The sequence below is a fragment of the Nyctibius grandis genome, chromosome 1 (assembly GCF_013368605.1).
Source record: "Nyctibius grandis isolate bNycGra1 chromosome 1, bNycGra1.pri, whole genome shotgun sequence".
NCBI classification, from domain to species: domain Eukaryota; kingdom Metazoa; phylum Chordata; class Aves; order Nyctibiiformes; family Nyctibiidae; genus Nyctibius; species Nyctibius grandis.
The window spans coordinates 54,708,694-54,724,367 of NC_090658.1; the positions used below are offsets into that span (position 1 = coordinate 54,708,694).

General features: G+C 45.5%; 1 protein-coding gene across 2 annotated transcripts in view; it reads right to left on the minus strand.

Moving 5' to 3' along the window:
• Positions 1–14,336, minus strand: part of SASH1 (SAM and SH3 domain containing 1) — a 126,360-nt gene extending 112,024 nt beyond the window's left edge. For both annotated transcript variants that reach the window (XM_068405303.1, XM_068405292.1), the window contains exon 1: positions 14,238–14,336. In XM_068405303.1, the coding sequence (XP_068261404.1) occupies positions 14,238–14,333 (96 nt within the window). In that variant the 5' untranslated portion in view covers positions 14,334–14,336. The remainder of the gene's footprint in view (positions 1–14,237) is intronic.
• Positions 14,337–15,674: the final 1,338 nt, after the last annotated feature.

The following is a 15,674-nucleotide window of genomic DNA, read 5'->3' on the forward strand; positions in this document are numbered from 1 at the left end:
ATCCATGTTTCCCCACGTAATCTTAGCAGCAGCAGAAATGGTTTCCTGTAGCTCCTGTAAGCAGCTGCGCCCAGGGCCCCCCTCACCGATGCCACCCATCCAGCCTGCCCATGCTCCCCCTGCAAACCCTTGCTTCTGCGGGGACCGGGTGCCCACCGCTGGCACAGGCACAGAAGGGTTCCCGCTCTTTGGTGGCATTAATAGCTTAAATAGACATCTCACATTCATACAAAGAATGTAAAACCAGAGAGACTGACTCTGCCCTGAAACACTTCAGCGAAGCCTCAGCTTTTGACTCCAGCAGAGGTAGGGCACTGTTAACACATGCTCTCAACCACTGCAGGTAGCATACAGATGAGCTAAAAACAAAGCTGCTCATGCAAAACTTTATGGTGCTGGGCTCAGGTTTTTTATCACCTTAACTGAGCATCTTGAAGTCTCTTTGGAGAGTGTTTTATTTAGGAGCAGTAATGCACAGTTATCAGGGGGTTTCACTTCGTTTAATTAAGTTGAATACAATTACACTCTAGTGGCTCTTAAAAATGCAAGAATCTATTTAAATATTATTTAGATGCATATCTTTTAACTACCACAGACTGCACAGGGCTTCATGTTTATATCAATTAGGGATATCAACCTAGCAATAAGAACTCTATCTCTTGCCAGCTTATAATCCTTTCTACTCTGGGATCTCATATTTTATTTGCTCATTTCCCTTTATCCGTGTACAGTGAAGATGGGCTTTTTGCGTTCTTATGTGCTCATACTACTTCATCATTGCCTAAGTACTTTCTAATTAGGCTAAATAGGCCTCTTACCCAAATAAAAGAGAAATATTTCTGCTTACCTACAGATCAAATCCTACAGTCTGGGCTTGAATAACTGTGGTTGCTGTATCTCCCAGGTGTTTCAAGTACATATTTCTCTGAAGGGGCAACATGCAATTTGTTACTTACAGGAGCTCCCCAATAAACAGGATGCTATGTGCTTGTTTCAAGGCAGTGCTCAAGCCCGTGGGTGCTGTCAGCCCAGTGGCTCTGCCCACTGGTAATACACATGAGGACACGGAATGAAGCCATGTCAGGGGAAGTTAGATGGGACATTAGGAAAAGGTTCTTCACTGACAGGGTGGTCAGTCACTGGAATAGGCTCCCCGGGGAAGTGGTCATGGCACTAAGCCTGTCTAGAGTTCAAGGAGTGTCTGGACGACGCTCTTATTCATACAGTTTAGTTTTAGGTAGTTCTGCGAGGAGCAGGGAGTTGGGACTCAATGACCCTTATGGGTCCCTTCCAACTTGATATGTTCTACGATTCTATGTTGCTTTTACTGGAGCCTGAATGCACTACTCAAGTGTTGCACATCAGAGATGCACCTCAAACTGAAGCATGAAACAATTTGAAGAGCCCCATGTGGCTCAAGAGATCATAAAAAGCAGAAGCTGGCAGAACCCCAGTGTCAATAAAGCTTGCAAAAAATTGTGTGTCTCTACAAAACCCAGTAACTGGTTCTGACCTACCCAAGGCCCTGAACCACAGGCTGAAAGACAACTGTAGATAAAGACACTTAGACTTGGAGGATAAGTTAAGTTCTCACTTGAGCAACTTCCCTATGCATAGCAACTTGAACATCAAAAGCAGAGCATCCACTAACTAACCATTTGTCAGGAGAGCTGTCATGCCAAAGAAAAACATCTCCCCTAGTTGTAAAAGTGACTGTAACACGAGAAGAAAGTCTCAGATGGAAGGAGTTTGCTCACAGACTCTGCTTCTGAGATGAAAGAAGAGACTGCAGTCCCAGGGAACAACAAACCATGAACCCAGCAAGAGTGGCAGGACAACCTACATAACCAGGGCGCATTTGAAGCGCCACAAAACCAGCAGGGAGCTCCCTGAGCAAAAGGAAGATGTTACACCACTTTTCACAGTATGCACCACTATCAGTTTCAAATCAAGATGTATGGTAAATGAGCTGCCTCATGCATGAAGAATCAGGACTTGAAGGGAAACAAGGATTTTGCAGTATAATTCTCTCAAGGAGAAAGGAGAATCACATGTTTTCAGATGCAGAGATCTCTTCAAAGCTTGGGAGATACAACCCGAAACCAAAGGGCTGGTTCAGAATGAGTTACATGTGAACAGCAAGTCAGGGTTTCAGAGCATCTCTAGCAAAACAGTAAATTGCGCTCTCGTCCTCGGCCTGATCAAGCGAAGCAGCCCTCTGCTACAAACTACCGATTCGAAGCATCTGCTCGCAATACCTGGACGGCATAGTTTTACATGACTCACACGCACATCAACAGTTACCCACCTATAGTCTGTATTTGTCTTTAAGCAAAAACAAAACAAGGTGCAACCAGTGAGACACAAAGGCTTACTTTGCCCCTGATATCCCTACTCAGCACCTGATGTGAGCCCTGTAATTTCTGAACCAGGCTTAAATCTCCATTATTTACTTCCCACGTGCTCCCTGCCCATGCACACCGTCCAGCCACCTCCCCTGGGCCTCCCCGAAGCCAGCCTGCGTGCTGACCGTCCCTGCCCAGGTCCCGGTGTGCACTCCAGCCGCTTCCTGCCGCGAAGGTGACAAGTCTTCCTTTCACATGATCCTCCTAAACACCTCTTCCTAACAGTTGCCAGTTACCCTCCTCGGCAGGGACTCTCTTCACTTTTCTAGCCACAGAAAAACAATTCTGGATACTGAGTCACTGCACCTCCACCCCTTGTCATCCTCCATTTCCTCTTCATATGAGAGGTAGTTTCCTAAGAGAGGCGTGAGTCTGGAGGAAAAAAAACTCATTGCTTTTTCTTTTTTTTTTTTTTTAAAAAAATTGCTCAAACCCACACAGCAACAGATCTACCTAAGAAAGGCAAAAGGGCTAGAGAGGAGCTAACATACTTTGTTATCTCCCTCCACTCTCTTTTTCATGGCAGTTCACAAAATAAATAACTTATCTGTAAGCACTTTGTTGTAGTTGTAATTAGGTTTGGCAGATGAAAAATGAAAATTTGTACAATCTTTTGTATTCTAAGTACATTTGAGATGAGGATTAAAAACCACAACTAACTTGGCAAAGATTACTCGAAGAAAGTACGGTTCCATCAGAAAGAAAAAGCAACATTGTGAACATCCACCTCTTTCCTTTCTCTCAGCTTTGGTAATTAGGAAGTCATTCTCCACACTGACCAAACCCAGTGAGACTCATCACAAATAGATCTGTAACAAGGATATGCAGAAGCATCCCTTCCCGTTCTCATTCATGCGTGAACACACACCATATGCGGTATGAAGCAACTCTTCATCGTCATGCCAATATTTTGATTAAGTCCTTGACCTTATGTTCTCTGTTAACTTCCTGAGTTTAGATAGCTATCATGCAAAGCTTAGATTTTACAAATTTTATCCATCTGCACGTATATACTCACTCCCGGATGCAAAATCTAAACAATACATTGCCGGATCTAGGCTGAGCAAGAAACAATATACCTCACTAACCTGACACGTCCCAGCATCCCTTCAATTCGATACACAGCAGAACACACCACCACAGTGGAGAGGGATGACAGAGGATTAGACTCCATTTCATGCCTCATTGCGAAACACTCAGAATAAAGTGAGCAGTAATTAACAAGGGAAACAGAATTTTTAAGGACTGACAACCGCTTTGCGCTACCTACATCTAAGCCGTCTCCGCTGATGAAACAAGAAATAAAATAGACCTTTTTCCCCAAACGTCTCCAAAAAATGAACAGGACACATCATCATAAAATAAAACGAAAAATATACATCTTTCAGTTTTTATTTGTACAGTGCACAGCAAGCAAGGTGGGAACTTCCACATACAAGCTGAAACACTGACAGAGAGATCTGGATAATTAAGAAGAGACACTGGGAATTTGCCATTTTCCTCTACAAGGAAAACAGGACCTCAGACAAACTTTAGAGAAGTATGGTATGTAAAAACACAGAGAAAAGCGTCCAAAGAATTTGCCATGTACGGAGATTCACAACGTGCTCCACCAGCAGGAAATCTGTCTTTACTCAGCCCTTTTTTGCCAGTGAAATGAAAACAGACAGACCCTAGGAAACACACCCAGTGGGGGCAGAGAGTTTTCTACCTGCTACTGCAGCCGCACCAGTGCTCCAGCCACAAAGGGACATCAGTGTCTGCGCATCTTCACTGCGGTACCTGGAGCTACCTCTGCTATCAACATTTTTCAAGGGATATAAGCAGCCTGCAAGCAGCCTGCTCTTACTTCGATCAAAATCAGTGGCAAATTGCAAGTGACCTCAGGGGAAGTAGGAACACAAACAGCTTCTGTGGTCGAGTTCCCTCACTGTGTTTGCTGTGCTGAAAAAAAAAACATTTATGTGCCAGAGATACAGCAAAAAGCAAATATCTGTTCTGAGACTAATTAGTCCTCAGTCTGACACGAAGCACCATATAAATCCAACGAAGAACAGGTCAGAAGCCAGCCAACATGGCTTAATGCCACAGGCACCAGCATTCCTGCTCCACTGCCCATCAGCTGCTATATTTCTTGGTATCCCCAATGTGACAGTCGACCATGAGCTTTAGATTGCTTGCTTGACTAGAAATTTCCTCACCTCACTAGTTTTTTTTTATTTTTGAAATACAGTATCTTTATTAGCCCTCTGATAAAACGTTACACATGGAATTCTGTTCCTCACAACTTTTGTATAAAACATGACATATTCCCACAACACACTCTGAAGCATCAAGTTTTTGAAGCATAAACATATAGTCATCTTGAAGATGGAAACCTGAAGACAGAAACCACGACTGACATACAATGTACAGTCTACCCCCGCCTTTTCCCATTTTACAGTGGTTATTTATGAATTCTAAGGTGAGAAAGAAGACTAATAAAGTGGAAATCACAACCTGCAAGTTGTGGTGCATTTTATGTATGAATACATTTATCTATAAACCAGGATTTTTCTTATTTTCATCCCCACAGAGTATATGTTTCAGTTTAAATGCAAAGCATTTATCATCAGCTTTCAGAGCTGCTGCACTAAACTGGCTATCCACTGAAAGCTCCAAAACTCACAAGTATTAAAAATTATTCTATATAACTGAAGGCCATGTTTAAGTCTATGCAGTGATAGCGATAACAATATGAAATATGTCTAACAGGGATGGTGGAAAGAGATTAGCCTCATTTTAGCAGTAGAAAATAAGTATCTTCAATTTGCACTCCATCCCTAGGGCTGCACTAGAAATTTCTGGCATAAAAACCCCTTTCAGCTGAGTTGGAATATGCAGGAAGCTCCTGCTGGAAGACTGCGAGCACAAATTCCAAAGAGGATGAATGTGTTTCAGAACTGTAACAGATACAGATAAACAGAGAAGATAGACAGAACAGAAACATCTAAACATCTCCCCAGTTGTAAGTACATCAAAACCACAGATTCTACAGATATGACATATCACTTCTAGAGGTATAGATTATGACCAGTAAGATATTATTCTGGCAAGTAAAATACCTTAAAAGCCTAAAATGCCGTGGACGTGTAAGCATGCAAAGAGCTGAACTAGACCGAGGCCTCCTGTTGCTGGGATCAGGGAACTCACTTAGCTTTCATACCATGAGCCTCTCTGAGGCAGCAGTGTCTGTCAGAGCCCTTCCACCACCACTGTACAGTTGTTATTAACATGTATTATTAACATGTTATTAACATGTAATTTATATATATATATTTATATTTATATATATAAAGCGCCTATCACCATATTGATAAACATTCTTTGGAACCGCTCTGAAGGCAGAAGTAAGAACAGGAGTCAGTCTGTTGGTACCCCAGTTGTAAGTACATCAAAACCACAGATTCTACAGATATGACATATCACTTCTAGAGGTATAGATTATGACCAGTAAGATATTATTCTGGCAAGTAAAATACCTTAAAAGCCTAAAATGCCTTTTTCCTCAAGTGCAATGTAATGCTATGCAGTCAGCTGGAGCATGTTTTCACCCAAGCTCCAGCTGTGGACGTACACTCACTGAAAGAACTTTCAACAGTGCCACTGTGGTGCAATGAGCTCTCACGGTAAGTGCTCTCAAATCCGTTTTTAGCTCCATCGAGATAGACTGGGGTTGCAGTTGAGCAAAGAGCAAGCTCTGCACAGCAGGATCGACTCGGTGCTGGCATTGAAAGGACCAGGAGGCTCAACTCATCTGAACTTGTGAAGGAATGACAAAATTTGCTCTTTCCTTTCTTGTTTAAAACCTACGGGCCACACACTGTTCCAGTGTAAATAAACTTCGTGCTCATGAAGTTTTTATGTAAACAGGGAAGAAATTAAACCCTTTATCTTTTGCTCCTTCATCTTTTGTTTCCACCATACTCATCAGCACCGCACAAAGCATCTTCAGTTGCAAGCAAGAGGGTTAGGAATGGCCAGCAAACAAGAAATTGCTCATGTACTCTCAATTTAATATTGTAACAAGCATGGTACTGTTTTCACTATGATCTATTGACTCTTGTCATGCCCACTGCAAAGCTTTCAAAGTACTGCTTTTATTATTGTATTAAATAGTTACCTAATCTCCTTTACAAACACACCCCCACACACAGAGAATATACTGAAGGTGGAGAACACTGTGGTATAAAATTTTAGTATGCTGTTACCAAAGAGCAAAAATCACTGTATATCATCATAAATACAGTGACAATAATGAAACAGAAAAGCATGTATTTATATTCCTGATAATTACATCAGCGTGCTTGTAAGCTTCAATGTGTGTGTTTACCCATGCACATAAGAACAACCATATTTCTTCCATCTGGAGGCCCGATCATGTAAAGTGATCACAACAGCATATCCCCGTGCTCATGCAGGGCCACAGGGAAGTCAAATCAGCAAAATCTAATGGGCTTGTAGCAGAGCAGACCTGCAACAGCGCTCCAGTCAGATCGCACTCAGATCACCACACGGATATTAGGAACCAGTTCTCTGATTTATCACATGACTTTCCATAAAAAACCCTGAAAGTGTGATTTATAAATCATTGTTGCATTATATTCTTAAGCTTGTCCATCTAACTTTCCTGTTATGCTTTAAACTGTTTTCCAGAAAGGTTACACAATCCCCACTCTCAATTTCAAACGCTTCATAGGAAATGTGCCTCTAGAACTAGTACGTAGCTCAAAAATGCTTATCCAGGTGTCATAAAAACTTAAACCATTAAGTAGTTTATTATACTAATCTTAGTTCAAATAAAAATAGTATGTTATAACCTTGTGCTTCAAAACATGGCAACGTCCAAGAAAGGTCTGCTGTTACCGTAAGCCTCAAGAAGATCAGAGCAGAGCTGGTGTGCCCACACCTGACCCACACCACAGCGACTGCACTGCGGTGGGGGCAGCTCCTTTTATTTTTAGAGTAGCTATTTCCCCCATAATGGAAATCTGTGTTGTGAACTCCTGGGTTTCAATGCATTTCAGTGAACGGTGTTGCAATTTTTTCCTGCCCATGGGACAGTTAAGTCTCCTGATGACAGTGAGAAATAAAAGCCCTTCATATGTCTTCATCTAGTCATACAACGTGTGTCTGCTTACTTCTTTAATGAAGAATATGCTTCTATAGTAGAAACTTAATTTTTACAGACTTGCACATATTAAACCCAGTTCCTTCTTTTTGTACATTTTCTCACAAAACACCTGGGAATCCAAATTCTCGCAAAGCCACCTCAGCATTCCCGCAGTCACAACCACCACCTTCCTCCTCCTCCTCCCACCACCAATAATGGCAACAGAGAAATCCGCAGGTTCAGTAGTCATTGTCTGCGTCATGCAATCACAGTGAGGACAATTATTAGCAGCACTTTCTACTAAAACAGGTATTGTGACAAATCACTTTGCTGGGTCATTACAAAGTAATTCTTACTCATCCTGTGTTACTAAACCTCCTAAAGCCTGAGCACAAGGTGTGCTCTACAACCTTTAATACAGCTAAGTGGAAAAGGAAAAAGCCTGTGCTGCTGCAGGAAAAGCTACAACCAGAGACTCCAAATGACAGATGGAGACCCAGGAAGGCACAGGAGGCAGGGCTGGGCACACCGGCATCCCTTCCTCCACTGCACCACCTCTGGAGGAAGAAAAGTCCTGAAGGAGCTGAGCCCAGGGCTAAAGCTGGAGCAGTTCAACTGGGGTCTGGAAGGAGAGGGAAATCCTGTCTCACTCAAACTCCCCTGCCCCAGCCACTGCCCGCTTCATCTGTCCCTCAGCCCCGTGCCATGTCCAGCTGTGACCCCGCTCTGCCCAGCTCCGGCCCCTCCGCTCAGCTCACGTGGCTTAACTCCTCTGTTCCTCTGTTTGCACAGCATCTCCTGAAGTTGGCACTCATTTACATCGATTTCTAGAGAGCATCAGACAAAGTTAGATTAATCATTACCTAGGTCCGTAAAATGTCATTTGCTGCGACATACACTAGAAATAGTTTTTCACCTGACTACAGAAAATTGTAACTAGCAGGTGTAGTATAATACACTGCATTCCACATAATAAAATTCCTTTAATTGCTCATTGTCCTGCATGTGCAGCATTTTTTTTGCTTTCCACACCAATTTTCACATTTTCCTTCTGTTTAGGCAACACCATTTTTTTTTTATCCACAAGATGAAAGAGGCATCATTACAGGAAAAATCTGTCAGTCTGGTATTCCACTGCTCTTAACAGACAGCAAGAGCTTGGTTGATTGACTTCCAAAACATCAAAAAAAAAAAAAAAAAGGAAGAAAAAGTATTTCCAAATATCGATGACGGAGCTGGTATTCACAGCAAACCAGCAACACTCTGGAAAATAGAATTTATCACCAAGATTCCAGTTTACCTTAAGTTTATAGTTATTCTCCAGTAAATCACAGTTCCTAGCAGACAAAGAACAGGTATATAAAAATCTTCCCTACTTTTTCCCTTGTAATTCAAAGGCCAGGGAAACACAGAGTTTGCTTTCAAGAAAGAACAAAGACTGCACCATATCCCCTTATCATTCCTGACTGTGTAGGGTCTTGTGGAGACTGTCCTGTCTGATGGAGACATCTGTGTTATGTGACCTGATGTCCAAGAAAAAGCCTAGACCAAAGGTTATCTCTACGAGTTGTCTTTCTTCATAAAGAGATTAGCATTGCTAGGCGTTAACATCACATGGAGACGAGAGGGGAAGCAGATGCAACAGGTTAAGTTTAAAATATAAAACTGAATCCAACACCTAAACTGACAGTCAGTCACTCTCTGTTTTGATTTCTTTCTTTGAAAGCAAAATATACTCCATGGTTTTGTAAAACAGAAAAAACAGTACCTGCTAGTTTGAAAAGCAGAAGCCAGGCCCTCTGGGTTCATCCTTACTGTCGCAACTACGATACGCTTTAAAAATGCACTCCAAAGTAGAAGTCAGAACAAAAATGTTTTCAATCAGAATGTCCCAAAGTGCTTTTTGAGCTAATTACACAGTGCCACAGCCATTTTGCCGACATGTCCATAAAAATCAGAAAAAAACGAGTATATTGCATTTTCAAAAGCACGTTCTACCTGGAGCAGCTACTTGGTTGCCCACGCTTTTCCGTAAAGCCGTGCTGAGTGCCGATGGCTTCAGCTGGAGTGGCCTCTCGGTGTCAAACAGACATCAGAGAAACGGAGTCACCCAAATGAGACGTTGGGAGGGCAATAGAGTAGAGAGATTTCCATGGGAGGTCACAGCAAACTAATGATGGTTTAAGAAGAGCAATCCTGAGAGAAATCTGCAGCTGGCGTGAGCTGCCACAACTCCTCCTGGCAATCCTCTGACTGCTTTTATCGGTTGGGGATCTACTTCCCCAGTCTCTCCAGATATGCAGGCTCCCTGGCTTAATATCAAATTCCTCTCCCCAAAATATGTTAGCCAGTATGTAATTACACGTTATCGCAGTAGTATTATCAGCTGGCGTCTTTTTCTCTTTTGGTTTGTTTCTTTATTGCTTTGATAAGAAATTCAAATAGTCACTGAAACACAGAGGGTGATATAGACTATATATGTAAATATTAGGGCTCCCAGTACAAACCCAAGTGAGCTTTATTGTCTTCACAATACCCTGTTCTCTTTAGCTAACAGCAGATGGTGGGAAAACACTGGTTTTCTCTCCACATAACTGCGATACATTATCAAAAAATAAAGAATTTTTTTTTTCGGCTCTTTTAATTGATTCAACATTTTGAAACAAGAAATTACCTACCACTTTGAAATAAAAAGCTGGAAAGACCTCTACTTTCATTGCATCTCTCGCAAGTTGCTCTATCTTTTGCATTTTGGACCTTGAAGACAAAAGCTCATCACACAAATAGATGTTTTCTTCAGTGAAATCCCTGCTCTGTCAAAACTGATCAGAGTTTTGCCAGTGATTTCATTAATGCCAGGATTTGACCCAGATACCTGTTCCAGCTATAGTATGCGAGAAGAAAGAACATCCTATTAACAAGAAAGACACTGGAGTGTCTTCTCCATACTAAGGTCAATGCCCATATTTTGAAAGCACACCTTTAAAATAATAAAGTTCATGATTTTCACTTTGTATTACAATTTGTTCTCAGATCTGATCACATACAAACCTTCAGACTCTTAGCAACAAAAAGTTTGTTATCACCACATCAACATGTGACTCTATGCCAAAAATATCTCCTTTTATGGTGTTGAGTTTTTGGAGATGCAAAGAATTTCTCTATTACTACTCATGATCCACCTACCGCAATTTCTCTCTAAAACGTTAATACACTTCCACATCCATTGTTGCTTTCAGACACTGCAAATTATAATTAACCAGTGCATTCCAACATGTGCTTGCTACAGACTAAGCAAAAGCTTTTCAGTATAATTACATTATCTAGCGAGCTCCATTAACAGCACAAATAGCTCTGAGGTGCTTATACCACAGTTGCAGCTATGGAATATTTCATTAGAGTAAGCACAAAAGGGAAAAGCTGCATTTACTTCAGCAAAATCCCAGTACAGGTGCAAGTACACTCAATATTTGTCAAGTATAGAGAGAGTTATTATGTGACTTCAAAGTCTATAAAATATGCTGCTTACAAACAGCACTTGAAAAGTATTTGCTTCCCCTCCGGACCTGGGATCTGCCATCACAGGTTCCTGCTAATGAGGTCCTATTTTAAGGAACCTAACGAATTGTTCACAAACAATGAAACATATTCATCCACTGAGTGAGAGGGGCTCAATTTGTATCTTAAGTAACTGCAATACTAAATTTACCACCTGGGCTGACTTGCATGGCCTCTCCTCCTAAACCTGCACCTAGAGAAGACACCATTATGGCCACCACCATGCCCCACAAAGCTTCCAGCAGGGCCAGTGGGAGTAAGGAGACATGTTCCCCTCCTCCTCCTCCCCACTGCAGTAACTCCTCAGCTTGAGAAGGACAGAATCAGGAATTTCATCATTTTTTACAAAGAACAACTTCTTCAGCATAAGGACAGCGAAGCAGTGGAACAGGCTGCACAGAGAGGTTGTGCAGTTTCTGTCCCTGGAGGTTTTCAAGACCAAACTGGATAAAGCCCCAAGCAATGTCACCTGGCCTCAGAACTCTCCCTGCTTCAGCTCAAGGTCAGGCTAGATGCTGCCTGAGGTCCTTTCTAACCTGCATCATCCTACGATCATTGCTTAAGAATGCAATTTTCTCTCTCTCATTCAATCAACAAACTTTTGATGATCACCTTCTTTCCTCCTTTCATTCTCATTTTCCCCTCCCAAGATCCTGGCTCTTCTCTCCTGCCTCTTGCCCCCCTGCTAGTGCATTCCTTTGGTAGCTTTCAGCTGTTGCAGGGCCAGCCTATCAGTGCACCAACTTCGTGGTTCATAGGGCCATTCCCCGTGAATCACGCCAGGGTCTACCTCTGTGCTCCCTAAATATTTTGGATCGTAAATTACTGTAAATCCCAGGAATTTAAGACTCATACTCTTACTTAACTGACAACACGAAAGAAGTAAGCCGACTCTGCAGGCCACTGTCATGGCCTCATGGATCATGACCAATCATCTAGAGACTTCCATCTGAAAACCACTAATCTAGTTTACTGTTTGCCTTTTGCAGCAAAGGTTTGAAAAGGACAAAGCTCTATGTACCAAAAAGACGAGCAATAAAAAAGGCACCAGAGCTACCTCTTCCTTGCCTGCAGACAAGGCCAGAGCACTAAGTAAGTTTATACTCTGCTCATATTAAGACATATTTTGCAGTCGCAAAGACCAGAAACTCTAAAAGCCTTAAATCTGAAGAAAGGTGACAGCCTGCAGCAAGAAGAGCTTCTGTCTTCCCCCAAAGATGTTCTTATTTGAGACCCAACTTGAGAGTATCTTTTCATATTTATAATTGTGTTGCAACACAAAACACTGCAGTAAGGAAAGATAATAGTGCTGGGTGATGTTTGCAACTGATATAAACAGCAACTTCATAGTTACAAGGTGACTCCTTCCTGTAAAGCAGACCAACTCTAAGACAAATGACTTTAGCTTAGTTTTATTAGAAGACAAATTATAATTAAATAGCCCTGTTTTCCCAGGAAGTAAACTAGCTTGTACAGCCAGAAGAAACCTATTCAAATTATTAGTTGTGTGAGAATCAGATCCTTTTCTACACTGAGCTCCAGCCTGCTAGGCTGTTGGTCTGGCCTCCTCCAGCACTCCTTCCCAGGCATCCAATAGCACTTTGCTCTTACTAAATGCAGTACTGAAACCTGCCAGAAAAAGAGAGAAAGCGACTGTTCATAAAGTACCAACTGTGTGCTCCCTACAAACTGGCAGAACTGACTCTGCTTGCATTCTTAGATTAAAATCATTAACAGTGAAAGAGTGTACGCAGCGGGTGCTATTAAACCGAATGCCATGCCAATGAAGAATTTCTATGAGGAAAAGGAATGAGGCAGGGTTTTCAATCTCAGTTTGAATATTAAAAATAAAGCCCACGTGGAAAAAAATGGCAGCATAAAACGCTAATTAAATTCTCATCTCAATTTTACAACACTTCTGAATTAGATCCTACCAGTTTAACATTCATTACGTTTCACAGCAGTTTTCCATAAGGTATTTCTCATAACATTCTTTAATGTCTGTTGGTTAATCGTTTACACCAAAAATTAATATGCATCAAGCCTATTCATTTGCTTTTAAAATGAATAAACAGGCACTCCACTGTTGATTACCACATTCCTGTATCACTGGAAAACTGCCAGCTCCAGCGCGTATATAGCATTAGCATTCGGGTTTTTGCTGAGCGGCAGTCCTCGGTGGTAATTACCATCCCGCACCTAAAGTAAATATTATGCTCTCGCTGCAAGTAGAAATAAAGCCTTGACTCTTCCTGTACTTTTACTGCTCGCCAGCCAGCCCGTCCCGTCGGCACGCTACGTGCCACTAAGTGCAATTCCTTGAGCCCTTGTCAGTGGGGCCACCTCTTTTGTCTGTAGCCAGCGAACTACGGGGATTAGCCCCTCCTCAGGAGATCACCCGCGCAGAAACCCCACGGGCCATAACCGAGCAACTCGCTTCCAAAAAGCTATCGGGAGTAAGAGCTCCAAAACCGGCACCCGGGAGTGCCACAGGGGCACCGGGCAGCGCGGCCGGGCGGGCACACGGGGCGCAGGGGGCACACGGGGCGCAGGGGGCACACGGGGCGCAGGGGGCACACGGGCCGGCAGCGCCCCCCACGCGCGAGGCTTCACCGGGGCCGCCGGAACACGTGCGTGGAATGTAAAGGCGGCAACAAACCGGCCTTTCGCCCAAATTTAACCGAACCCGCCGGAGCACCAGCAAACAATGCGCCCATTGACGAGCCTGAACAAGCGCTGCTGGGTGTGCAAACCGCCGCGCGGTCCGAGCTGCTCCGGTAAACAACCCCAGCCCGGCGCTGCGGCGGCGCTCGGCGCCCTGCCTCCGCCTCTCCTGCGCTGACGGCCCAGGAAGCTTTACCGCAAAATCACGATCGAAGCGGTCACTGACACAATACCGGGGTTTGCCCATGGAAGTGGTTCTTCTGGGCGGTGCGAGCCCGCACGGCGCGGGCACGCTCCAACTCCGCCGAACTCGCCAGCAGGTGCCGGGGAGACTCGGCGTCCCGGCGAGGGCTTCGCCGCCCGCGACCCCCCCGGCGGGGAAGCAGCGCTGGGGAGCGGCGCTCCACTGACCACTCCGAGCCCGGTGCCGCCCCAGCCCCTATCCCGGCCGCACTCACCAGGATGCCCATCACGTCGGCCCACAGCTGGGCAAACGCCTCCGACGTGCCGCTCTCCGCCGGGGCGGCAGGGCCGCCCGCCCGCTCCCCTTCCATGCCCCGGCCCGGCCGCCGGATCAACGCCGGCTCCCCGCCGCGGCCGCCGGCCTGCCCCGCCCCGCCATGCCTCCCCCGCCCCGGCCCGCCCCGGGCCGTCCCCGCCACCGCCCCTCAAACTTTCGGCCCAGCGGACAGGGCGGCCGGCAGCGCGGCGGTGCCACTGCGGCGCGGCGGGGGCGCCCACCCGGCGGCACCAAAGCCCCTCCTCCTCCTCTCCCCCCCCCGCCGCCGGCCGGCCCCGCACCCCCCGCCTGCCCGTGGGCTCGCCCGCCGCACGTGGCCGCCCCGGGGCGGCCCGGCGGGGTCCCGGCCCCCGGCCCGCCCCCCCGCGGCTTCCCCCAGCCCAGGCGCCGAGAGCTGGGGCCTGGGGAGAGGAGAGGTCCGTCAGCGATCGCCTCGTAGAAGGCAAAGCTGTCGTTGGGGAGGGACTGTGGGAACGCTGCCTCCATCCATGCCTCCTGCTTCCCATTGCTCCCCCTCATAATGAAATGCAACGGTCACTAATTACAGACAGCAGTAGGGATGCTCCTGCAGCCTTCTGAAGCAGCAACTGGGTGCCGGTGCGCACGCACACACCAGCACAGATGTTGGGGAAGGCACATTACATGGTGGTGGCCAAGCCCCACTGCTCCCGGGCTGGAAGGAGCGGGAGAGGTCAGCGGGCGCCGGGGCACGAGGACGGCCCCAAGGCCTGCCCCTGCCCACTGCCTCGCTCCCAGCCTCTGCTGGGAGCAGCGGCGAGGAAATCCTTTGCTCCTCTTAGTGTTGGTGCTCATCGTTCAGCTTTGAAATGGTTAGGTGCATCCTGAAAAGCTACTGCTTCAAGCTGTTGTTTATTGGAAGCACCTGTCTGTGCGGCAGGAGGGGGGAGTGATGTGTGTGATGGACGTGCAGCTGTCATGCACTGGCCAAGCATTTTAAGAGCTCGCATCTTCGAACTCTTAGTAGCTTCTCCAGCATCCCACCAGCCCCGCTTGCTGCCATGCTGGATGTTACACAAGCTGCACCACCCAAACACCACCCAGGGCCTTGGCCTTGCACCCAGGCTCCCTCTGCAGCCCTGGGGGCTCCTGGCACCAGGTTCCCCTCAGCTCCATGGCCAGCCCCACAGCTGACAAGGCTCACACCAATTGCGCAGCACCAGTGGCCTAGGAGGACTAGAGCAACAAATGACACCATTTGCTAACAGGGCTAAAAATAGTTGCCGGAGAAGGCATAAAGGAGAAGTGGGGTGACTGTGCTCCTCATCTTCTCTCCACGTTCCCAGCGATGCTCTTTTTCTGTCCTCAAAGCTAAGATGGCTTATTTAACTTTGTAGGCTAGCACCAGAGAGAAAAG